Source organism: Bos indicus, chromosome 13 (genome assembly GCF_029378745.1).
Source record: "Bos indicus isolate NIAB-ARS_2022 breed Sahiwal x Tharparkar chromosome 13, NIAB-ARS_B.indTharparkar_mat_pri_1.0, whole genome shotgun sequence".
In the NCBI taxonomy this organism is placed as follows: domain Eukaryota; kingdom Metazoa; phylum Chordata; class Mammalia; order Artiodactyla; family Bovidae; genus Bos; species Bos indicus.
The window spans coordinates 54586825-54608256 of NC_091772.1; the positions used below are offsets into that span (position 1 = coordinate 54586825).

General features: G+C 60.6%; 1 protein-coding gene across 1 annotated transcript; it reads right to left on the minus strand.

Moving 5' to 3' along the window:
- Positions 1–133: 133 nt before the first annotated feature.
- COL9A3 (collagen type IX alpha 3 chain) lies at positions 134–20852 on the minus strand. The gene is made up of 32 exons (XM_070801319.1): positions 18788–20852; positions 18118–18186; positions 16909–16944; positions 16257–16328; positions 15507–15560; positions 14353–14388; positions 14118–14141; positions 13820–13873; positions 13424–13477; positions 12979–13020; positions 11797–11853; positions 11381–11434; positions 10717–10770; positions 10473–10526; positions 10007–10060; positions 9563–9616; positions 8839–8892; positions 8240–8293; positions 8095–8148; positions 7905–7949; positions 7732–7785; positions 7598–7651; positions 7082–7135; positions 6905–6976; positions 6548–6583; positions 6037–6081; positions 4796–4828; positions 4483–4629; positions 4270–4324; positions 3622–3804; positions 1525–1602; positions 134–729 (listed from the first exon to the last, which is right to left on the minus strand). Exons 1-32 carry the CDS (start codon positions 19031–19033, stop codon positions 539–541), a joined length of 2223 nt encoding a protein of 740 aa, XP_070657420.1. The 5' UTR covers positions 19034–20852; the 3' UTR covers positions 134–538.
- Between the last annotated feature and the right edge of the window lie 580 nt (positions 20853–21432).

Consider the following 21432-nt stretch of genomic DNA (forward strand, 5'->3'; position numbering starts at 1 on the left):
CTGTCAACAGAGATAGTTAAAAGTTTGTGCACAAAAGAAGCAGGTAAATCAGACGAGACCTTTGTATGGAAGGGATACCGTACGTTAAATTCTTTATTTATTTTTTTGGTAATACTGTGGCCAGTCATTAATCTGAAGATTTCATGTGTCATTTTATTGAAGTGTTATCTTAGTCTTTACACAAATGCCATGTAAACAAGTTGCTGACTGTTCTTTCTCGGAATTGTACGGAACCTTCTGTGTGTACACCCTCAGTCCTTCTGAAAATGTTGGTCTGTGTCTGAGGTATGACGTTACAGCTGAAGGGACCATTGTAAATTCATGTAGAGACGGAACACTTCTGACAGCAGCTCGATGAAGCATGCTCTTGGGGACCAAGTGTCCAGTCGTCGCTGCTGAGGACGAGGAGGGGCAGCCTTGCTGGATGGCTTGCTGGGCGGCGTCCCCCATCAATACCAGGATGCCACTGGTCCCCACGATCCTTCCAGAGCCCACTGCTCAGTTGGCACCGCTTTCTCACTCTTCCCGAAGTTGTGTTTTAGGAGCTTCGGGGACCTGACTTCTCCCCGACAGCTGCCATCACAGCTCCTTGGCAGGCAGAGGTGTCGCAGATGCCAGGAGGCCCCTGAGCGCCAACGGCACCAGGAAGGCCAGGATCGCCGGGGAGCCCAGGCTCTCCATGAGCCCCATCTCGGCCGTCTTTGCTGATGCCGGGCACGCCTTGCGGTCCTTGAGAGCCCCCAGGAAGGTGAGTGGAGACACAGAAAGGGGACATCAGTGGAGTGTCCATTAAGCCAACCCAACGCTTGTGTTTCTCTAGCTTGTTTCTTAACTCTGGGAGGGGCCCAGGGGAGGCGCACTCAGGCTGGAGAACAGTGAGGGCAGAGGCCTTGCGTGGGGAGGATGGGCCCAGGGTGCAGGAGTCGGGGTTCTGTCCTTAGCAAGGTAGCGTGGAGTGAGTCAGTCGGTGCCGTGTGAGGAATGAGTCTTGGGTGAGGGATGGGGGTGCTGTCGATGAGGGTGGTAGCCACGGGGGTGGCCTGTGTGGGGGCACCTGAGCAGGTGGACAGCAGGTGGAAGAGGAGGTCAGCAGAGGAGAAAGCAGGAGCCGGGCGGTGCTGATGGGTGTGTGTTGAGGTGGTCCCAGCATGTATCCCCCCACCAGAAGGCACAGAAGGGAACACGGCTGGAGCTGCCCTCTTCCCTCTTGGCAGAGCATTTATATTTGACGTGAAAACTGCCAACACCCAGGGTACACGTGGGTCAATTAAGAGAAAATTCTGTTTGAACTGAACTGAAATACCTGACGGCTTTACTTGAATAGAATCTAACTGAATCTACTTCAACACAGGGTGATAAATTCATTGATTCAGCTTTTCCATATAAAAGTGGTTACTGAAACAGCTCCTGACCCCGCCTCTAAGAATGCTTTGCCAAGAGAGAGAAGTTGTTCTGTTAGAAGGCGATGAAGTGTGCTCGCCCCCCAGATGTGCCCGTGGGACGTTAGTGACAGTGGTCTCGTACCTTGCAGCCCTTGGTCTCCATCGGGCCCATCCAGGCCCTCGCCAGCTGAGCCTTTGTCTCCTCTGTCACCCTGGTTTCCTGTTAAGAGCAAGTGACATAATCATATGCTTAGAAGCTCTGATTCAAGTTCAAAGACAGACTGGCTGTGGTGAGTGGTGATCCGCCTTCTTACAAGCAGGGTGCCTGCTTTCTAAGCTTTTTACTGAATCAAAACACATTTAGAAAGGACACGCAGCAAAGTGTCGGGCTCAACGTCACCCACTTGTGTGACTCCCAGTATCAGAACATCACTCTCGGACTTTGAGCTTGTTCAATCTGAGCGTTTACCGTGTATTCCTATGTTCACCATGAGTTTTGACAGTTATTTAGGGTGTTTTCAAACACCCCCTGAACTCTGTTCTCTGCTCCCTCACTCGTGGCTGCTTTTGGCCTCTGTGGCCCTGGTGTCTGGAAGGTGCGCTAAGGCCCTCTGCGAGCGCCCGCTGGCTGCCCATGCCTTGTGTGATGCTGGCTGCAAGACCTGGGGATGTTCTGGGGAAACAGCCTCTTGTCCACATAGTGATGCTGCTTAAGGCAGACAGCTGGGCTGGGGGCATCTGTCCTGCCTGACACTAAAAGCAGTGACACCAGTTTCCTGTCAATTGGTGTTTGTCGTTTTTCCCATCACAGAAGGTAGCACACCTTCTGCAGAGGACTAGGAGCCCCAGGGCCAGGCAGTCAGGGCCTCCCACGGGTCCTGGGCTTCCCCGGCCTCTACGGCTCCCTGACTCGTTTTGTTCTGGGGAGATGGATGCCCAGCAGTGACAGTGGCATCTGCCCGAGGACCTATAGAATATGTTCTCTTTTAACTCAAACAATAACCCTCAGGTGTCCCCAGCCCGAGGCAGGCACCCCAGGGAGCACAGTGACCCTGCAGCTGAATGGCTGCCTCCACTGAGTCCTGTCATGCTGTTTTTCTGAGAATCCATAAAGGTGATGAATGCTGTTTTTGAATTTTATTTTCAACAGTCTTAAAGGCACTCAGATCCCTATTTGGATAAAACCTTGTTGGTCTGTCTTTGGGGGGAACCATCCCCCACTGCAGACAGTAAAGTCCCCAAGACAACAGGAAGCTGTCTGACAGTGGCCTTCAGCCTGCCGGGAAGAGAAGGGCGTCCGCCGGCGTTTGCCCTCTAGCGCTGAAAATACTCTCAGTGTCTTTACAGTAACGAAACGACACCACTAATTACAGAAGCGATTTCATCTACTGAAGTGTTTACACTGAACCTCACAGATGAACAAAGGAACTCACAGAAGTAAGTTTCATTTTTCTTAAACGGTTTTTCAGAAATAGAAAATTATTTGGTTAATAAGTTTGAAACGAACTAGCAGCAATGAGAGCTCTAAATCCTGAATTTGGGCTGGGAAGCTAGCTGACCTGAGACAGTCAGACTGTGGTAGCAGATGATGTATAATGAACCAAGTATTCAAGGCCTTTTTTAGAAGAGGTTAATGGCCAGAAGTTCCCACAGCCGTGTTACTGTGTGGGCACTGAGCTTCCCTCGACGACGGCACCACGGCAGGGGGTCAAGGTTTCCACCTCTTTCTAAATTACCTCTCCTAGTTCTTAAGATGCATTTCTCAATATCATTAACTTTTGCCTTTTGCCACAGAAATGTTCACACATGCCAGTTTTCATTACAGGAACTGTTCTTACATATAAATGGGGCTCCTGTTGGTTCATTCCTCTCATTCTTCTCAGCCTGTCCTCCCCCAAATGTTGTTCTAATGAAACTTGAGAAGAACATCACATTTTGGAAAATGTTGTCATACCCTTGGGTTTAATAAGGAGCTGGGCCCCAGAGCATGAAGGGCTGTACCCCAGGCATTTCTAGCAATGGCTTAACCTCTGGGGCTTTTCTAGAGGAGCCCGTGGGGAGGGGAAGGGTGGGATGAGAGGAGAGGGGAGGGGAAGGATGGGGCCCCTGAGGTCAGTTTCCCCTCTGGGCCTCTTCCCCGCCCTGTCCCCATAAGGGAGCATCTCAACGTGGAGACTGCATGGAGATACTGGTGGGGGGCTCCAGCGTGTGGCTGCATGGTGGAGTGGGCTGCACTCACCTCTGGGTCCAGGGTCTCCAAGCTCTCCTGTGGGACCTCGGTATCCAGGGGGCCCTCGAGCCCCGGGGTGACCAATGGAGCCTGGGGGGCCCGGGGGGCCCGGGGGGCCAGCAGGACCCGGTCGCCCGATGGAGCCTGGTGCTAGGGGCTTCCTCAGGTGCGCGGCCAGTTGCGCGATTTGCTCTTTTGGAAAACAAAGATCAGGCGTGTATTCATCAGAAGTGTGTTACGTGAAGTGTGAGCATACCGCTCTTCAAAGACAGCTTGTTCATTGACTGCGAAGGGCTGTAACTGCTTTGGGTCTGTGAGAAATGGTGTCAGTATGCTGTCCCTGAGAAATGCTGAGGAGCAAATCACAGGCCTAAGAAATGCTGAGGGGAAGGAGCCCACCCAGTGCAGACCCCAGGGACGCCAGCAGTGGGCTTGGCTGGAAGGTGATGGAGGGTGGGGTGAGGGTGGGGTGGAGGTGAGGCTGGGGGTGGGGGGTGGCAGTGGGGGGAGGGGGAGGCTGGAGGTAGGGGAGGGGGAGGCTGGGGGGTGGGGGGGAGGGGGAGGGTGGGGGTGAGAATGGGACCCTGCTGGGGGTGGGTGAGGCTGCAGGCACTGTGGACCAGGCAGGGTGGGGTGGGAGGGAGGAAGGACACTCACCACTGACCAGCCCCCCGCACAGCTCCCTGATGTGTTGCTCGCTGGCTTCTTTCCCCTGAAATTCACCCCCAAATCCATCATCATATTGGGCCCACTGACTTCTCTTTGGGGCACCCCCACGAACACTAGGAACCCTGATTGTCTGGAAAGGACTTGATCCAGATCCAGGAAGAGCCCAACATGCAGGAGCACTGGCTCCCAGGGGACACGTACCGGGACCCCAGGTTTTCCAGTGATGCCAGGCACGCCTCGCACGCCCTGGAGGCCCACGGGGCCAGGGGGGCCAGGGACGCCATCTACGCCGCTGGTGCCATTGGGGCCCTGGATGCCCTTAGGGCCCAGCTCCCCGCGACTGCCGGACTGGAGGGAAACAGAAGCAGGGAGGGGGTCATGGCCGAGCCACCTGCAGGGGCTTCTCCCTCGGAGCTGGCAGTTTCCCCACTTCTGACCCACACGGCCATCAGTGCCCCAGAGCCAGCCTGGGGCCCCAAGGGGGCCGGGGAGCCAGTGTCTGCCAGGCACTCACCTCTCCTTTGGGGCCAACAGGGCCGCTGGGACCCTGGAAAAGAGCAGAAGGGAAGTTGTGCACTTCAGTTACTCACGTGTTGTTGGCTGTGGGAACTAGTTCCCCAGGAGCCAGCTTTGCCTGTTATTAGATGGGGAGGAAGAGAAAGCGAGTCGCCCATGAAGCTGCTGTCTGATTACATGACAGCATCCACAGGGGTTACTCCTTCTTACTCTAGGTATGTTTCTTATATGTTCATAAATATTGTATATTCTTTTTATATTTTTATATTGCTGAGATTGTATTGTAGCTACTGATGTTTTTAAACTTATTTTCCCTGAAGTTGCTCAGTCATGTCCAACTCTTTGCAACCCCAGGAACTGTAACCTACGAGACTCCTCCATCTATGGGATTTTCCAGGCAAGAATGCTGGAGTGGGTTGCCATTTCATTCTCTGGGGGATCTTCCCGACCCAGGGATCGAAGCCGGTCTCCTGCACTGCAGCCAGACGCTTTGCCGTCTGAGTCATCAGGGAGCCACCTTATTTTCCCTAAGCAGTGTCATTAGCAGTGGTGCACTTCTCACCCATGTTTGCTTTGTTCTCACTCTTGTTTTACAAGGTAGAGCTGAAGCTCTCTGTGGCTGAGGCCCCCCCTTCTCCAGTTGTGAACCCAGGAATCTGCCTGGCAGGCTGTGGACAGGGAGTGGGCAGCAGCCGGTGGCCAGATGGCCCTGGACCCCTCCTCCACCCGGGCCGCTCTCCGGTGAGAGCCGGACACCACCTCCGCTCCAGCCACAGCTGGTGCCCAGCACCCCAGCTGGAAAGGTTGGCTCTGGGCTACGAGATTCTGCTGGAGACGAGGGTCCTGGACTGAGCCGTTTCCAGACTTAAAGAAAGGCTTGGTCACGGAGCCAGAGACCCTAGCCACGTGCGGCCACGATGGTCCCTGTTCCCAGACACCCTGACTGTTCCCTTTCAGTCACCTCCCGAAGTGTGACTGTCAGTTCTATCAGCCTTTTGTTCTATCAGCTCGGTGGAAGCAGCGTTTTCTGTAGCTCAGCCTCAGCTCTGGCTAGTTCATACTGAAAAGTCACAGAGGGAGTGTGGAGAGGGGGTGAGGGATAGAAGACCCACCACAGGGGACAGCACAGGTCCCACCCTCTGCCTCGGCCTCGACTCGGCCCCACCCCCACCCCACAGACCTGCAGATGCTGCCCTCCCCGCACCACAACCATGGCAAGAGGCCGCCTGTCACACTCACCAGTTCTCCTTTATCCCCAGGAAGGCCGTCAGCACCTGCGATGCCCTGAAATGACACAGTGCTGAGCTGCCGACACCCATTCTTGGCGGGAGCCGTGCCCAAGACTCAGGCCTGGGTGCCAGGCAGACAGCGAGCAGAGCCTCAGGTGGGTTTGGACCATTTTAGGTGCTCTTGGTACTCCAGGGGGTTGGGGGGTCAGCAGCAGAGCTGTGGGCCCCTCTCCCACCCTGGGCCCTCCAGAGAGAAGGTGCTGCTCCTGGGACCCAGACAGCCAATGGGGAGCATGCCTACTCTGAGGGTCCCTGAGAAGCACCCCCGGCCACAGGCAGCCTCTGTTGTACCCAGGAGCCAACTGACCCCGGTCTGCATGGGTGCTCTGAGTTGTCAGCCTGGGGGGCCAGGAGTGGGGGCAGCGACAAAGCTGGAAGGAGGGAGGGAGGGAGAGAAGGAGGTGCCCCCAGCCCTGAAGACAGTGGCAGCCCCCCAGCTGACCTGACCACTGATGTCTCACCTGGTCGCCCTTGGGGCCGGCAGCTCCTCCCGGGCCCTGGTCAGAAAGGGGTGATGAGCGTTAGAGGATCACAGCGGGGTTGGGGAGGGGGCCAGTGCCCTTCCCCCACTGGGGTGCCAGGACCAGCTCGGCACACATGGGCTCCTCCCGGACACTTGGCATCTTGGCCCCTGAGCGTGCTGGGAGCTTGCCCCTAGCCTCCTCCCTGATGGCCCCAGCCCCCAAGTCTCAGGGACAATGGGGACCCCCCAGTGCTGACTACTGGGCACCAACACTGCCTTTGAGTGTGTTGTGGAACTGTGGGAGGTGGGATGAGGGGCGTGGGGGTGCAGGGATTCCTGCAGGGACAGCACTTACCCGGTCGCCCACACCACCTCGGAGGCCTTGGGGGCCCGGCAGGCCGGGGTCTCCTATGCTGCCCTTCCGGCCCTACAGACAAGGGCCCAGCTCATCAGCCCCACAAAGGAGCCCAGTGTTGACTCTCCCCAAGCCCGACTGGCCCACCTGGGCTCCCTGGCCCCAAATCTCACCCACCTGGAAGCCACGGACGCCAGGGGCCCCGGGGGGGCCTTGCGGGCCCAGCGCCCCCTGAAAGACAGAGGTAGAGCGTTAGTCCAGCTCCGCCTCCCCTTGGGGGCTGGGTGGGCAGGCAGGCACAAGGACTGACCCCAAGCCATCTGGCCCAGTTGCTGGGGAGGGGGCATCCTGGGGGCAGCTGAGGTAGCAGAGGTCAGGCCCTGGGACCCCGTGCATCAGCCGGACGTGGCACCAGGCACCAATTCCCCTGTTGCCCTGGGCACCAAGGCTGGTGGCATCATTGCTGGGTCCGTGGAGGGGCCTGAGGTGGGGCTGCTCCCTCGGCCTGGTGCTGGGTGCTGGGCCTCTGCACCCTCAGCCAGAGTCTCAAGGACAGGACAGCTGGGGCCCAGCCACCACCATGTCCCAACTTTCACAGACTCAGCCCTTTCATACCTCCAAGATGTCACCCCAGCCCACAGAGAAACGGGCCCTGAGCCCATTGCCCCCTGAGACTTCATTTCCCCAACTCACCGCTGAGCCCCTGTGTCCAGCCTCTCCACGCTCGCCGGGCATGCCAACATCTCCCTACACTCGAGAAGGGACAGAGGGTGTCAGCAGGCTCCACACACACACACGAGTAGGGGGCAAGAGCTGCAGATACTCACAGGGACACCAGGCTCTCCCGAGGGGCCGGCCTCACCCAGCTCTCCAGGTCTGCCCTGCGGGGGAGGGGTGAACCCTGAGTGCCTGCCTGCAGGAGAGGGCCCCCTCTGCCCCCAGGACCCAGACTGCGGCTGCACCTTCCCCTCTCCCTGTCCTGGAGAAAGCAACCACGTACCAGTTCTCCTTTCTCACCCTTGGACCCTGCTCGTCCGGGGAGACCCTGTAGGTCAGAGGTCAGCACATAAGGTCAGAGACAGAGCACCCTGAGAGTGAGGGGCTCCCGCAGCCTCCCTGGCCTTGATGCAGAGACCCCACACACACCCCTGCTCGGGGTAGATGGCCGCCCGGTAGCTGCATGCACTCACCGGTAGCCCGTTGGGCCCCTTCTCTCCCGGGGCACCGTGGCGACCAGCTTCTCCCTGTGGGGTTTGTGGGACATGTGCTGGGGTCCTGCAGGCTGAATGCCCCACACACCCTCCTCCTCCCTGCAGACCCCCAGGCAGGACCAACCTTCTCGCCATCGAGTCCTGGCACGCCGTCCTGGCCGTCCTTGCCTGGCATGCCCTGGGGATGGGACAGTGTGAGGCTGGGTGAGTGGTGGGCCCCCTCCAGGCCCTGCCCTTCCCCACTGTCCTGCCGTGGGTCTACCCTCCTGGGCTCAGGCAGGTGGTGACCTGTGCTGTCCTCCAATCGTGCAGGTGAGGGCAGGGAGGATGCACCCAAACTCTTCACAGCACTCCAGGGAAAGTCTGCTGTGCCCACTTTACAGAACAGGAGATTGAGGCCTGGGAGCCAGGATCTGGCCTTCGATCGAGCCTAGGCCAGGATCGAGCCTAGTCCCACAGGCTAGACCAATTTTGGAACCACAGACATAGCCACGTGCTGGGAGGGCGGCAGGACGGCAGCCAGGGTCTCTCCCTCCCCTCCCCTCCTTTAGCTCTGCCTCCCACCACCGGCTGTGCCACCCTGTCCTCTCAGGCTGGGGTAGGGGAGGAGCCAGGGGGCCAGGAGGAAGTGTGGGTCCAGGCTGAATGTGGGCAGAGGGTTAGGAGAGCTGCACAGGTCACCCACCCTGACCCCCCCATGCACTGGCAGCCCCGGACACTCACCGGCTCTCCACTGGGCCCAGACATGCCGGGGATGCCTTTAGGACCAGGCCTGCCCTAGGAGACACGGAGGAACCACAGTCAGGCCTCAGGGACTGCTCTCCCAGATGTGTCACTGGATCCTGGGAGGTGGGCAGGAGGCTTGCCCACCACTTCCTAGACTCAGGATTGGCTGGGGGACAGCTGTGGGGGCCAGACCCAACCCTTAGGGGAAAAGGCCCATCAAGCAGGAGCTATCTTAGGGTCTTGGGGATGCTCTCAAGCCGGGGGAAGATGAGATGGGTTTGGAGATGGTCACTTCAGTTCATTTTGGCAGATGTCTGATTGTCTCAGTGTCACTTAACCCGAGAGTCGTGTTTTCTGTTGCTCCATCTCTCAGCTGGGCAGTCCTGGCACAAGGTCAGGCCTCACAGCCCAGGGCCTCTTGATGGACGTCAGTGGTCCTCTGGCCCCTGCCCGGCCACTCCCAAGAGGAGCTTGTTAGGTGACAGTAGCTTCAAGGAGCCACAGGGGAAACAAGGCCGGGGGCTCCTGGGGAAGCTACCTGGGCTGGGGGGAAGGCTTTTCTCCTCAGGCCGGGCCTGGCACTACCCAGGGGCTCCTCCTACCTCCAGGAGAGGGCAGCCACCCCAGGCCTCCCTGGACTTGCTGTCTGTGTGACTCCCCCACCCTCATGGACCAGGTTCTGCCCAGGAAGGACCCAGAGAACCCAGGTTCTCTCACTTACAAGGTCGCCCTTGGGGCCACGGAACCCCTCTGGGCCCCTCTCTCCTCTGTCGCCCTGCAGTGACAAGGGGGAACACGGAAAGAGTTAACAAGGTGGGGGGCGGGTGACCTTGCTGAGGGTCGCAGAGGCCAGAGGGACCCCGACCACACCTCCACCCACTTCATGCCTGGAAACAGGGCGCAGATCTCCCATGAGGGCCAGGCTGACTCCTCGGGAAACTTGACCCCGTGCCAGGCATGCCCAGTCCTTCCCCTCAGGCATGCACATGGGTACCTGCCTAGGTGTGACACATGTATCCCCCATGTGAGCCCACGGGACAGTGAAGCCCCGGGAAGGGCTGGGGCAGCCCAGTGGGTCTGGGGAAGGCGACTGGGTGAGGAAGAGAGGAGAGAACAGAGCTGGGCCTGCAGGGGCCACCCCACCCACCCCCAGACACACACATACCGCTTTCCCAGGGGCTCCTGGGATCCCAGGGGGCCCTCGGAACCCAATGGGACCCTGTGGAGGAGAAAGACCCTGAGCGTCTCATCAGAAGCCTGGGGGCGTCCCCAAAGCACCCAGGTCCGTCTGGAGAGGCCCTCCCAGGAGACCCCAGCAACGGCCCCATCAGCACCCCGCTAGGGTCCCCAGGCCTCTTCCCTTCCCCACATTTGCCAAGCCCCCTCCCCAATGCCCCCCATCTGCCCCTCCCACCCCCTGGACCCACAAAAACCTTCACAGGCTCCGGTTTGGGGAACCATCCAGTGAGTGGACTCTAGAGACAGCCCTGCCATGGCCATGGGTGAGGACCCACACTCACAGGGCCCACCTGACCTCGGGAGGTGGCCCCCAATGCCTCTTTACCTCAGGCTGGCCCATAGCCCCTCAAGGGCCAGGTAGGCGGGAGGCGGGGGGCGGCTTGTAGACTTACCCGGTCCCCGGGGGGTCCAAGTGGCCCTGGAAGTCCTCGTAGGCCCCGTGGACCCTGAAGTGAGAGAGCTGGAGCTGTAGGGCCCGGGCCAGCAGTCCCCCAGGAGTGCACACCCCCAGGAGCCATGGAGACCCTGGTCTCAGGACCCCCACCCAGTCCCGTCCTGGGAGTTGGTGGACCACTCCTCACAGCCCTGAGCTGTCCACCCCACATCCTCACCTGCCCAACCCCTCTCCCTGCTCACCTGCAATCCCACGGTGCCCGGGATACCAGGGGGTCCAGGGGGGCCGGGGTCACCCTGCAAGAGAGGCACAGAAAGTGGTGGTGGGTGAGGCCAGCCCCAGCTCTCCTCCTTGCCCTCTCTCCCTACCTACTGCCCAAGCCCTAGCAGTGGGGGGCGCTGCCCTCACCTCACAGCTGCACCTCCAAGGCCGAGGGGGCACTGGCCTTTTTCCAGAGAGGTCTCACCCTGTCCTTCCTCCCAGCAAGGACCCCAGCCCTCCCCGGACACCTTGTGGTGGGGGTCAGCCGCTCACGTGGCAGTCTGGCCACTCCAACCATGCTAGAGGGGCCCTAGTCTGCGGGTAAGGACAGACACATGTCCTCCAGGGAAGTGGCCATGAGGGAGGGAGGGCAGCGGGTCTGCCCAGGCTCAGGGAACCTCTGTGTGAGGCCAGGTGGTGGGGGTCTGTGCAGAGACCCTGCCCCAAACCACCAGGCTCTGGCAGGCAGGCCCAGAATTGGGGGGATGGGGGGTTCACAGAAGCCGCTCAGTCAGGGTCCCCCCACCTGCCTGCCTGGGAAGCAGCCAGCACCTCTCACTCATCCCAACCCCTCACCCCAACCCCATCCCAGCGCCCGTTCCTCCCCACCCCCCTGCCGGGTTCCACCCCACGGCCGGCCTCTACCTTTTCGCCATCCTTGCCAACTTCTCCGGGCTCCCCTTTGTAGCCGGTGGGTCCCTGAAAGAGCAGTGAGCAGACAGTCATGGCCCCACCCCCAAGCGGTCCTAAACAATTAGGCCTGCCCAGCCCATCAGCCAGCTGGGGAAACCAAGGCCTTGGTGGGGGGAGCAGTGCTGGGCCAGGATTGGGGTGGGGGTCTGAGACCAGCTTTCCCCACACTGTCTCTCGATGCCCCTATCCCGGCGGGTCACCAGTGTTGAGGGGACAGGGACACAGCAAGGACCCCCAGCCCCCACTGCTTCCTGCAACAGCCCTGTGACCCCACCACCCCCTGACCTCTGCCCATGTGGGGGCCTGGCCACCTCCTAGGGAGTGTAGGGGTGGGCTGGGGTCTGTGTCAACCCTCAGTGGCTGCTCACCTTGAACCCTGGCATTCCTGGGGGCCCGGGGGGGCCTGGCGGGCAGATGGCCGGGCACTGTTGGGAAACAGAGTGGTCAGACCCCTCCCGGTCAAAGAGAATAGGAGTGGGAACTGAGGTCAGAACATGGAGGCCCTGAGATGGGCCATTTGGCACAGGTGAAGGGGACCTCGGCCCCTAGGGGGCCTCCTAGGGGCTGAGACAGGGCCTCACTCAGGACTGCCGTGGGGTGTAGTGAGGCACTGCAGAGCCAGGCCGCAGCCACCAGCCTCTCGAGGCCGCCTCCACACACCCAGCTCTGATGTCTCGGCCCAGCACAGGTTCAAAGTAGCTATTCAGCACAGTGGCTGCTGGCTTCACAAAGGAGCCTTCATCACACAGCTCGGCAGCCAGCCCTGCTCGGGGTCCCCGTGGTGCATGGAGGTGCCAGAGGGAGGCGTGTGTGACCCTTGGGCATCCCCAGGGTCTCGGCGAGCCCAGGGCTGGTGTGGGGGCTTCCGGATCATTCCACAGCTCATCTGGTAGAGCCAGTGACATCACCCCCCAGTTGATCCCCTAGCATCAGGGGCCCAGCCGTTCTCCTCTTTCCAGAAGACCCCCTGAAGCCTCCCCAGGGACACCAACATCAAGCCCTCAGGACACAGGTGGAGGCGAGAAGGGCCGGCAGGGGCACCAGTGGGCTAGCTGGGCCAGGCCAGGCCCTCTGTTTAATAACTTACATTGGCTTCTTCCAGGAGGCTGGGTGTTGGCCCACGAACCCCAGGCCTCCAGAGTCACTGTTCTTACATGAGAGACAAAGCTCAACTACTAGACTGTAGCCTGAAAGTTTCTGTCTGCCCCATCAAGGCGGTCAAGCTTGCCCTGCGTGGCTAAAACCTGGCCTTCACACGCAAAGCCTGGCTGTGCCAAGGAGGAGCAGAATTGGTCAACATGTGATTTTGCTTAAATTAACTTCCATTTGCGCTACCGTGCATGCCAGGGAGACGCGATGGTGCAAGGCTAGGCTGTGGGGGTGGGGAGAGGGCAGTGTGGGGGGATGCTACACCCAGAACTGGTGCTGCCTGCACTGAGCCCATTCCTAGGGAGCCCCCATCCCTGCCTTCCTGTGCTCTCCAGATGGGGCCCCCTCCCACCAAGACAGGCACCCCCACAAAAGGCTTTGAAAAGGCCGCACATGCCCACCTGAAGATCAGTAGCACCTTCGGGAAGCACCCCTGGGTGACCCTGGAAGACAGAGATGCCAGCTTCGACACAGCCCTCCATGCTCTCTCCCTACAACCCACCACGCGAGACCACCAAGGCGCTTGGGCCCTTCATCCTCCAGTGGCCAGTGCCAGCTGGCCCCTCTGCAGAGTGCGTGACAATGACAAAAACCGTCTGCCCTTGGGATGGGGCGGTCCCCAGGCCTGAGCCCCACTAGCTGGGGTCAGCTGATGCACTGCTCCAGCCTGGCCCTAGCCCCTGTCTGGGGTGTGGCCAGGACTCTCCATGCAGACATGGGTCCTGGGGCTGACAGCCTGGGGGGCCTGAGGATGGGCACCCTGGGGACAAGGGAGTCCCACCCACCAAGCAGTCACCCATGCCTGAGACTCGCCCGAGAGCTTGAGAGCCTCTGTCCAGTACTCACAGGGGGGCCAGGAGGTCCTGGGGGGCCAGGGAGGCCTGGGAGTCCTGAGGGTCCCTGTGGGAGGGGTTATGACTTAGAAAGAGCAGGAGCAGCCCCCACCAGGGGTGAGGCGACCAGCCTCCTCCAGACACGAGCCCCCCGACCCCGACCTCCCCATCCCACCCCCTGCCCAGGACAATGCACTTATGGTGCCCCCCCACCTGCTCGCCCCTCCCCCACCTTCTGCATCCCGAGATCCAGTCTGTCCTTGGACTTCAGCCACTGAGGACCACAAGCAAGAGGAGAGGGAGAGGAGGGGTGCAGGGAGAAGGTGAAGGAGGGAGGGAGAAGGGAGGGAAAAGGGAGGGAAAGCCCCCCCCCCATAGTTGCCTTTGGGGAGTCCTGGCAGCCACTCACCGGGGGGCCCCGGAGGCCAATTCCACCTGGGAGGCCGCTCACCCCTGCCTCTCCCTGGGAAGGTAAGAAGTGAGAGAGCGGGGTCTGCACCCAAGGAGCTCTGAGGACCCAGAGCAGTTCAGACTCTGTCCTGTATCCCCTTCACAGGGCTGGCCAGCTCTGTTTAGGTACAGGGACTCTGTCTCCCCCCACCAAGCCCCACCCTCACCCTGGCTTGGGACCTGGTAACCATGTTGGCTCTGAGTGTGGTGGGCATGCTTTGGTGGGGGGGTTGGGTACGAGGGTTGTAAGTACTCACAGGAGGTCCAGGGAGGCCTTTGCCCTGCAATGCCAAGAATGGGGTCAGGGCTTGCTGGGGATGGGAGGGGGTTGCCCACCACCCATCCCATCACCCTGAGCTGGTAGGGCAGTCACTGGGGATGAGAGGATACAGCCCGGATGGCACTCAGGACCCCAGAAGAAGCTGCAGAGGGGCTGCATTTGGGGAGCTTGGGGCCCTCAAACTCCCACCAGGAGGAGACGCCAGTACTCACCCCCAGCCCAGGTGGCCCTGGAGGTCCCAGACTTCCCTGCAGGAGGAAATGAGGTGTCAGAGGGGCTGGCAGAGGCACTATGCCAGTGTATGCAAACCCATTCCCCTCCCTCCCAAGTCCATCTCCCCTGAGGAGGGGTTCCTATTTCACAGAAGACTAACAGCAGGCGGTGGGGGGACCTCTGATGTCTCAGGGATCTGGGTCCAGCCCTTTACCAACAATCCTGCAGAGGAAAAGCTAGAACCGGTCCCACCTTCCTGGGAGCACTGCTGCAGGCAGGATGGACCACCAGGTGTGACCCACGCCACACAGAGGAGCTCCATGGCCGGTTCCTCCAGGAAGCCCTCCAACCTTGGCCCACAGTAGAGAGTCCCAAAGCTCCAGCAGCCACCTGCCTGTCAGCACCCTCCTGGACCTCCTCCTGCCTGCATCCCAACTTCAAGGTTCTTGTACTGGAGGCCCTCCCCTCCTGGGTCCCAGGCTCCCAGCAGAAAAGCCTGGAGCTAGCCCACTTTCTCCCACCCTCCTCCATCTCCCAAACCCTCCTTGGCATCACCCAAGCACCTGCCCTCCTGCAGGCAGCCTCTCTCTTCCTTGTTTCTACTAAGAAAGCTCCGTAGCCCAGTTCCCAAAGGCAGTGCTGTGTCCTGGGTTCCCCCACACCCAGCCCCCTGTCCTCTGCACTCCAGGGCTGGGAAACGGTCATTTCTTAAAGCGGGGAAGGAGAGGGAGTGTTGGGTTCAGCTTTGCTGTCAGCACCACGAGAGAAGTTAATCAACCAGAAAGAGGCTTTGGTGGACACTGGTCAGACTCAGGGGACAGGCTGGGCCATGACCATGGCCCCTCAGAGAGAGGGGCAGTGGTTCACCACGAGAGGAGAAGGGCCAGCCATGCCCCGCCCATGCCAGCCCCTCAACACGGTCTGAGGGCTGGGGCAGCTCTGACCAGATGGGGTGGGGACAGGGAACGTGCCACCCTGTGTCCACCTGCCCTCCTGCCCCCTCCAACCCACATCAGGGGCAGGGCCCAGCCAGTCCAGTCACGGCAGCTGTCCTCAGAACCCCCACCCTGTGGACAGGCGGTGCTCAGCTAGACTGCCCTTGGCCAGGACCTCAACTCCAAGCTGAAGCCACTGGATGCGGTTCCTGCCTTACCCGTTCTCCGGGAGCGCCCTTGGGTCCAGGAGGTCCATCCTGCCCGGTCAGACCCTGGGGAGCAGATGGAAGGAGGGAGGCTAGAGGGGTCACACAGGAAGGATGTGCCCCTCCAAAAAAAAAAAAAAAAGGGAGGATGTGCCCCTCCAGGGGAAAGAGCCAGCCATGGGCCCTTCTCTAAAGCCAGTCCAAAGAGGTCAGAAAGACTAGACTAGTACCTCCCCCCACTGGCCACACCCACCATCCACCTGGTGTGCTGTGCTGGGGGGGTGGGGGCAGCCTGTGGGAAGCCAGTAGCTGGAGCCCCTGCTGGAGTGGACAAGCCCAGGGAGCAGGAGAGTTCCCCTCTTGGACCCCCTCCAGTGCTTACAAAGCCCCCGTCCTGGGGCTCCGCCTTAAGCTCCTGAGGACCCCTGATGCAGCCGCCAGGGGCTTGGAGGGGCCTGGATAATGGGCCTTTGTTCCCAGAGAAGCTGGCAGGACTTTCGCCCCTCCTGTGTGCTGGCGCTGTCGTCTGGTGGACAGGGCCAGACACTGACGGGTCTGGGACGGAGGCCAAGGGACCCCGCTGGGGGACCTCTGGAGATTCTCTTGGGCCAGACTCTCCTATTTGAGCTGGCCCAGCTGGAGAGCAGCAATTAAACCTGACTCCTGGGCGCTGGGATGGAGCCCCTCCAGGCAGGAGGGGGTGGGGGCTTGCACAAGGAGAGGAGGGGAGCGGGCAGGGAGGGGAGGAGCAGGCACACTCACATCCACTCCAGGCAGTCCAGGCAGCCCGGCCTCTCCTGGTTTCCCTGGCTTCCCTGGGGCCCCTTTCGGTCCCTGTGGGGGGAAAGGGCAGAGGCATGACAGAAGCTGAGCCAGAGAGTGGCCTTCACCAAGAAGAGAGACGTCCTCCAGTGGGGCCCGAGGAGGGCCTCTCCACTAGACCCTGGCCCAGCTGCGCACCTTCGCTGGCACCTCCTCCAGCAGCCCCCTACCTGTCTTGGCCACATCTGTATGATAATCACCTGGACCCTTCAACCTTCCCAGTGAAGGGCTGGGATACCCTCTGTGAGCCTAGAGCCCTTAATTCCTGGCCTGAACAGCTCCAGGAGGGTCACTTGTGGGACCTCTGACAAGCTGGACGTGCAGGGTTGTGTTGACCCCTCCCCTGGCCCAAACAAGCTTCAAAAGCCAGACCCTGCCCTGAGAGGCACCAAGTCCCACCTAGTCCCCTCCCACTGCTTTCTGCTCTGCCCCTTCTCCCAGGCCTCCCCTTTGGTGACCCAGGGCCCAGCATGATGGGAAGGGATGTCAATGACCCCTCTGTTATAGGCCCACCCCTCCCCTCCAGACTAGAAGGTGGACATCCCCACCCCCTCCCCACACACACAGCCCACACCGCAGTCAGGACACTCACCGCGGGCCCAGGCAGACCAGGAGGACCAACTTCTCCCTGCAGAGGGGACATGCCCATGTGACCAAGCGTCCCCAGGGAGCAGAGCTGGGGCAGAGGAGGCTCCAGAAGACAAGATGGAGCCCCTCATCCTGTCGTCCACACCAGTGGGCCCCTCCCTTCCAGGGGCAGTCACAGCAGTGGGTGGTGGGGAGAGGGCAGGTGGTGGGGAGAGGGGTTAGCTGGACAGATTGGGGCTTTTGAGCCCACTCTGAGGGCACAGGAACATCCCAGAAATGATGGGAGGCATCATGAAGCCCACCCCTCCACCTGCCTGAAACCTAGTCAGAGGTGGCAGCCCCCACACTCACAGAGGAAGGCACCCCAGCACCCCTCCCCTCTGATGACCACCCAAAGCTTCCAGGCCAGGTATTACGTGGAAACATCCCTAGAGGGAACAATGGAGCCTGGCTCCTATCGGCTGCGGAGCCTTGGGGTGCAAGGGGCCCAGCCCCACCAGGAGTGGAGGCTGCCTGGGTCCAGGGCCCAACACGGCTGCACTGGGCAATGGCCCTTCGGAGGGGTGGAAGGAGGGAGACTCGGGCCATCAAGAGCCGGGCAGGCCCCTGGGGCTCAAGGAGCTGAGAACTGGCCAAGGGCGGCGCCACCGGGGAACAGTACTGGTGAGGAGAGGTCTGGAGGGCCCTAACTTTCATGGCCTGGCTGAGTCTCTCTGGGTCCAGGGCTCTCACCCCACCTGGATCTGGGGGCAGGCTGTGGGGTCTCATCTGCTTCCACACGGCCAGGGCCACACTTAGGTTGGGGCACTTTGAGGATGATAGCCCCCCAGCCCCTTCAAGGCTGGCTCCAACCTCTAGTAGCCACGGAGACCCTGCTAGGGGCATAGGCCCATGCCTGGGCCTTCACCTCCAGAAAAGAGGAGTGTGGGCCCTCCAGGGACCCAGAGACATGCCTCAGGGCCCACACTTCCACCCCAAAGAGCACTACACAGCCAACCCCACCTGTTCTGGGGAGACAACCCCTGAGGGGTCCACTGCAAGCAGGAGCAAGGATCATTTGTCCCATTTCACATCCCACAGGGGTGCTCATTACCCCCAACATCACCCCAGCTCTGGGAGGTGGACTCTCTCTCCGTCAGGCCTGGGGCTCAGGGAGTTTGGGGCCAGAGTGAGAACCCCACAGAAGCTTCCCCATCATCCCCCCTAAACTCACATCAATGCCATCCTTTCCTGGCTTCCCAGGTGGCCCTTGGGGACCGGGGGGGCCTCGAGGTCCCACTTTCTGAAATGGAGAAACATCATCAGGTGGCAGCACCCCATGCTCTCCCACTGCGGGTCCCCCTGGTTGGCCCTGGGGTTAGCCTGACAGAGCACCCCCTCCTCCCAGTCCGGAGAAGAGCTCGGACCTGTGCAGGGGTCCGCACCGCCCCTTCCCCCATTCTCCTTCAGACCCCCGGGCTGTTGCAGTGTCCCCTGCCACCTTGCTGGGCCAAGAGGGGCCACGTCCGAGGCCCACGAGGAACAAAGGCCACATTGTGTGTCTCTGGTGGAGATGCAGCTCTGGCACCACACCCGCTGGGTTGAGGACGGAGCAGTCCCTGAACTCAATCCCAGGGTGTCCCCGTGTCTATGGGGGCTCACCCGGGCAAGGGCGAGCCTGTGCCCAGGTGGTGCGGAAACTTTGCAGTGACAAGACTGTGCCCGCCATCTCCAAGTGCCCCGGAATTCCTGGCTCCCTCGCTGATTCAGGGAGACTGGCTACAGGGGGCAAGTGGGGAGCTTATTCCCTGGCTGCGCTGCTCAACAGGTGACCACAGAGCCATGGACCCCCACCCTAGCTGCATTCAAAGGCAAGCCCCATGCGCCCCGGGTCCCATGCTCACCTGTGCCTCAGTCAAGATTACGGTGGCAGCCAGCAGCTGCCCCAACAGCAGCAGGGCCAGGGTGGGGGCTCCGGCCATGGCTGCAGTTGCACTCTGAGCGGAGCTGGCGGCGGAGGCAGGGGCCTCGAGCTGGGCTCGGCGGGCGGGGCTGGTTGTGGGCCGGCCAGATGCCAGTTCCCGCCCCGCCGGCCCTCGCACAAGCCCCCCATTCAGCCAGCCCACCTGGGTGGGCGGGGGCTTCTGCATCGCCCCACTCCCTGCCGAGCCAGCCAGGGAAAAAAGAAACCCAGTGGCATTTTTGGGGCCAGCCTCTGAGTTAAAATTATCCTGGGACCGGTGAGTTACACACACACACCTTTCAGCAAAAAAGAAAGAGGCTCTTTTCTCACTTGGTCCTGGACCAGGGTGTGGAGGCAGAGCCCCACTCTGAAGGCTCCTTTGAAGAAGGGGCAGTCCTGGTCCTGTCAAGGGGCTGACCGAGTCACATTCTCCTCCCTGGGGTCCTGAGAGGGACCCCGCTGCCCAAGGCCCAGGAAGTCCTTCAGAGAGAGTGAACACATCTGTGCCAGGGACCAGACAGGGCCCATCAAGGATGCCAGTCCCTGCCGTGAGCAGACGCCCAGGGCCATGCCTGCCAGGCTGGAACCCCCCTCACCGGAGCCCTCACCCCAAACTTTAACTGTACTGAGTGGTCCATGTACCTGAACCAGCACTGGCAAAGGCCGGACTCTCACCCGGCACTGCCACCCCAAGAGGAAAGTGGGGGCCCCACAGAGAAAGGAAGTGCCCCCGTGACCCCAGGCTCGAGAGAAACAGTGGACAGGGGCTGGCTGCTCCTTTCTCACAAGCTGGGTGAGCTGTGCTTCACCTGGAAACGCATGGGGACAGCAGGGTGAGGGGCAGCACCTGAGGCCAGGGGCACTCAGTGTCCCGCAGGGGGACACTCAAACGTCCAGGTCACCTACGATTGCTCAGAATCCGCAGCTCCCCCCTGCTTGGTGTCAGAATCTTTAGAATTCCCTGGGAAATAAGGCTTCAGAATTTCTGCAGGAGGCAACTCAGAGCTTCTGAGTCGATGGAGGAGGTGCGTGGAGGTAGACCACACAGTTAAGAACCTCCCTTCCCTTCCCCATTGGGTTCAGCTGTGAACCGCTTGTCAGGCTTGGCCACACCCTCCAATCTTTGTTCAGTCGCTAAGTTATGTGCGACCCTTTGTGACCCCACGGACTGTAGCCGACCAGGCTCCTCTGTCCTCCACTATCTCCTGGAGTTTGCTCAAATTCATGTCCATTGAGTTGGTGATGCTATCTAACCATCTCATCCTCTGCCTCCCCCTTCTCTGTCTCTAAAGGAAGGGATAATTATATCAGGAAGGGACAAGAGAATCTCCAAAATTCCTGCCTTCAAGAGTCATCCTAGGACATCCTCACAGACGCAGGGTGAGGCTGTGGGACTGGGGGCGGGGCAAGCAGCTCCATCCCACACCTACTGACACGGCCTCTCACCCAACCCCCCTTCCTCCTGTACTTCCATGCCTGACACAGCAGGGGCGCCAGAGCGCTCCTGCTGGACCAGACTTGGGGAAGTCTTGCTGTGAAGTCAAGGAGAGACCGAGTGCCCGGAATCCCATTCCCCCATCCTAGCCCTATGCAGACCCTCCCACCTGCTGCCAGGAAACACCCTCCCTTGGAGAGCAGCCCCTGTCTTGAAGCCCCAATAGCCACAGTGGCCTGGGGAGAGGCCAGGGGGCTGGCTTCACATCTACTGGCCAGTGTCCAGGGTTACTGCCCACCTGTCTTGGGCCATCACTCTTCCTGAAGCTTGCAGGTCAGGTGGGTCTGAGCGGCCTGCCAGCCTATCGCCAGGTCCCACTGCTGGGCACAGATACTCCCCTCCCCCAGGGTTGCTCCAACGGGGTCTTCCCCTTCCAGGCTCCAAGCTTTTCCATCTGAACCTGAGCCTGATAATGGTCTAGATAAGGACTCTGACCCCTGGGGTCACTGTATGGCCCACACTAGCCCCAAAAAGTGACTTTAAGTTTGTCCATCTCCCCCCGCCCCCACACACTGGACAGGAGGTGTCAGGGGAGCATGTTAGCGGGATGCAGGTCCCAGCTCCCAACCCGCAGAATGAACTAGGCTCCCTCCCCCTGCCCCCCACCCCCAGGTGTGACCTCCATCACTTCCACGTGTCAGGAGGGGAGAGGTCAGTCCTGGCCAGGGGACAAAGCCAGGCTGATGGCAGCATGCCCTGTGGGTTGGGGGTTGCTGAAGGAGGGTGGCACTCTGTTCCCATGCCAGGTTGGAGGGCCCAGGGTCCCTGTGTGGAGGACCCATGGGCTGAGGGGCGGCTGTGGCTGCCAGGGTGGGGACAGAGGGGACAGAGCCATGGAACCACCACAGAGCTTGTGCTCCGAGGCGCATCACAGAGCCCCAGATCAGGGCACACCTAACACTGCTCCACACCCTTGAATCGCTGACAAAAGGCAGCCTAGGGACCCAATGCCCAGCCCCAGAGGCTCTGGGTGGCCATGGGGTCAGGCATTTTGGGGGGTGTACACTGGGGGGCACACATGCTCAGGAGGGCTGCACCAGGGTCATGCCCCAGGCACTCCCACAGCAAAGTGGTGATGCAGCTGGGCCATG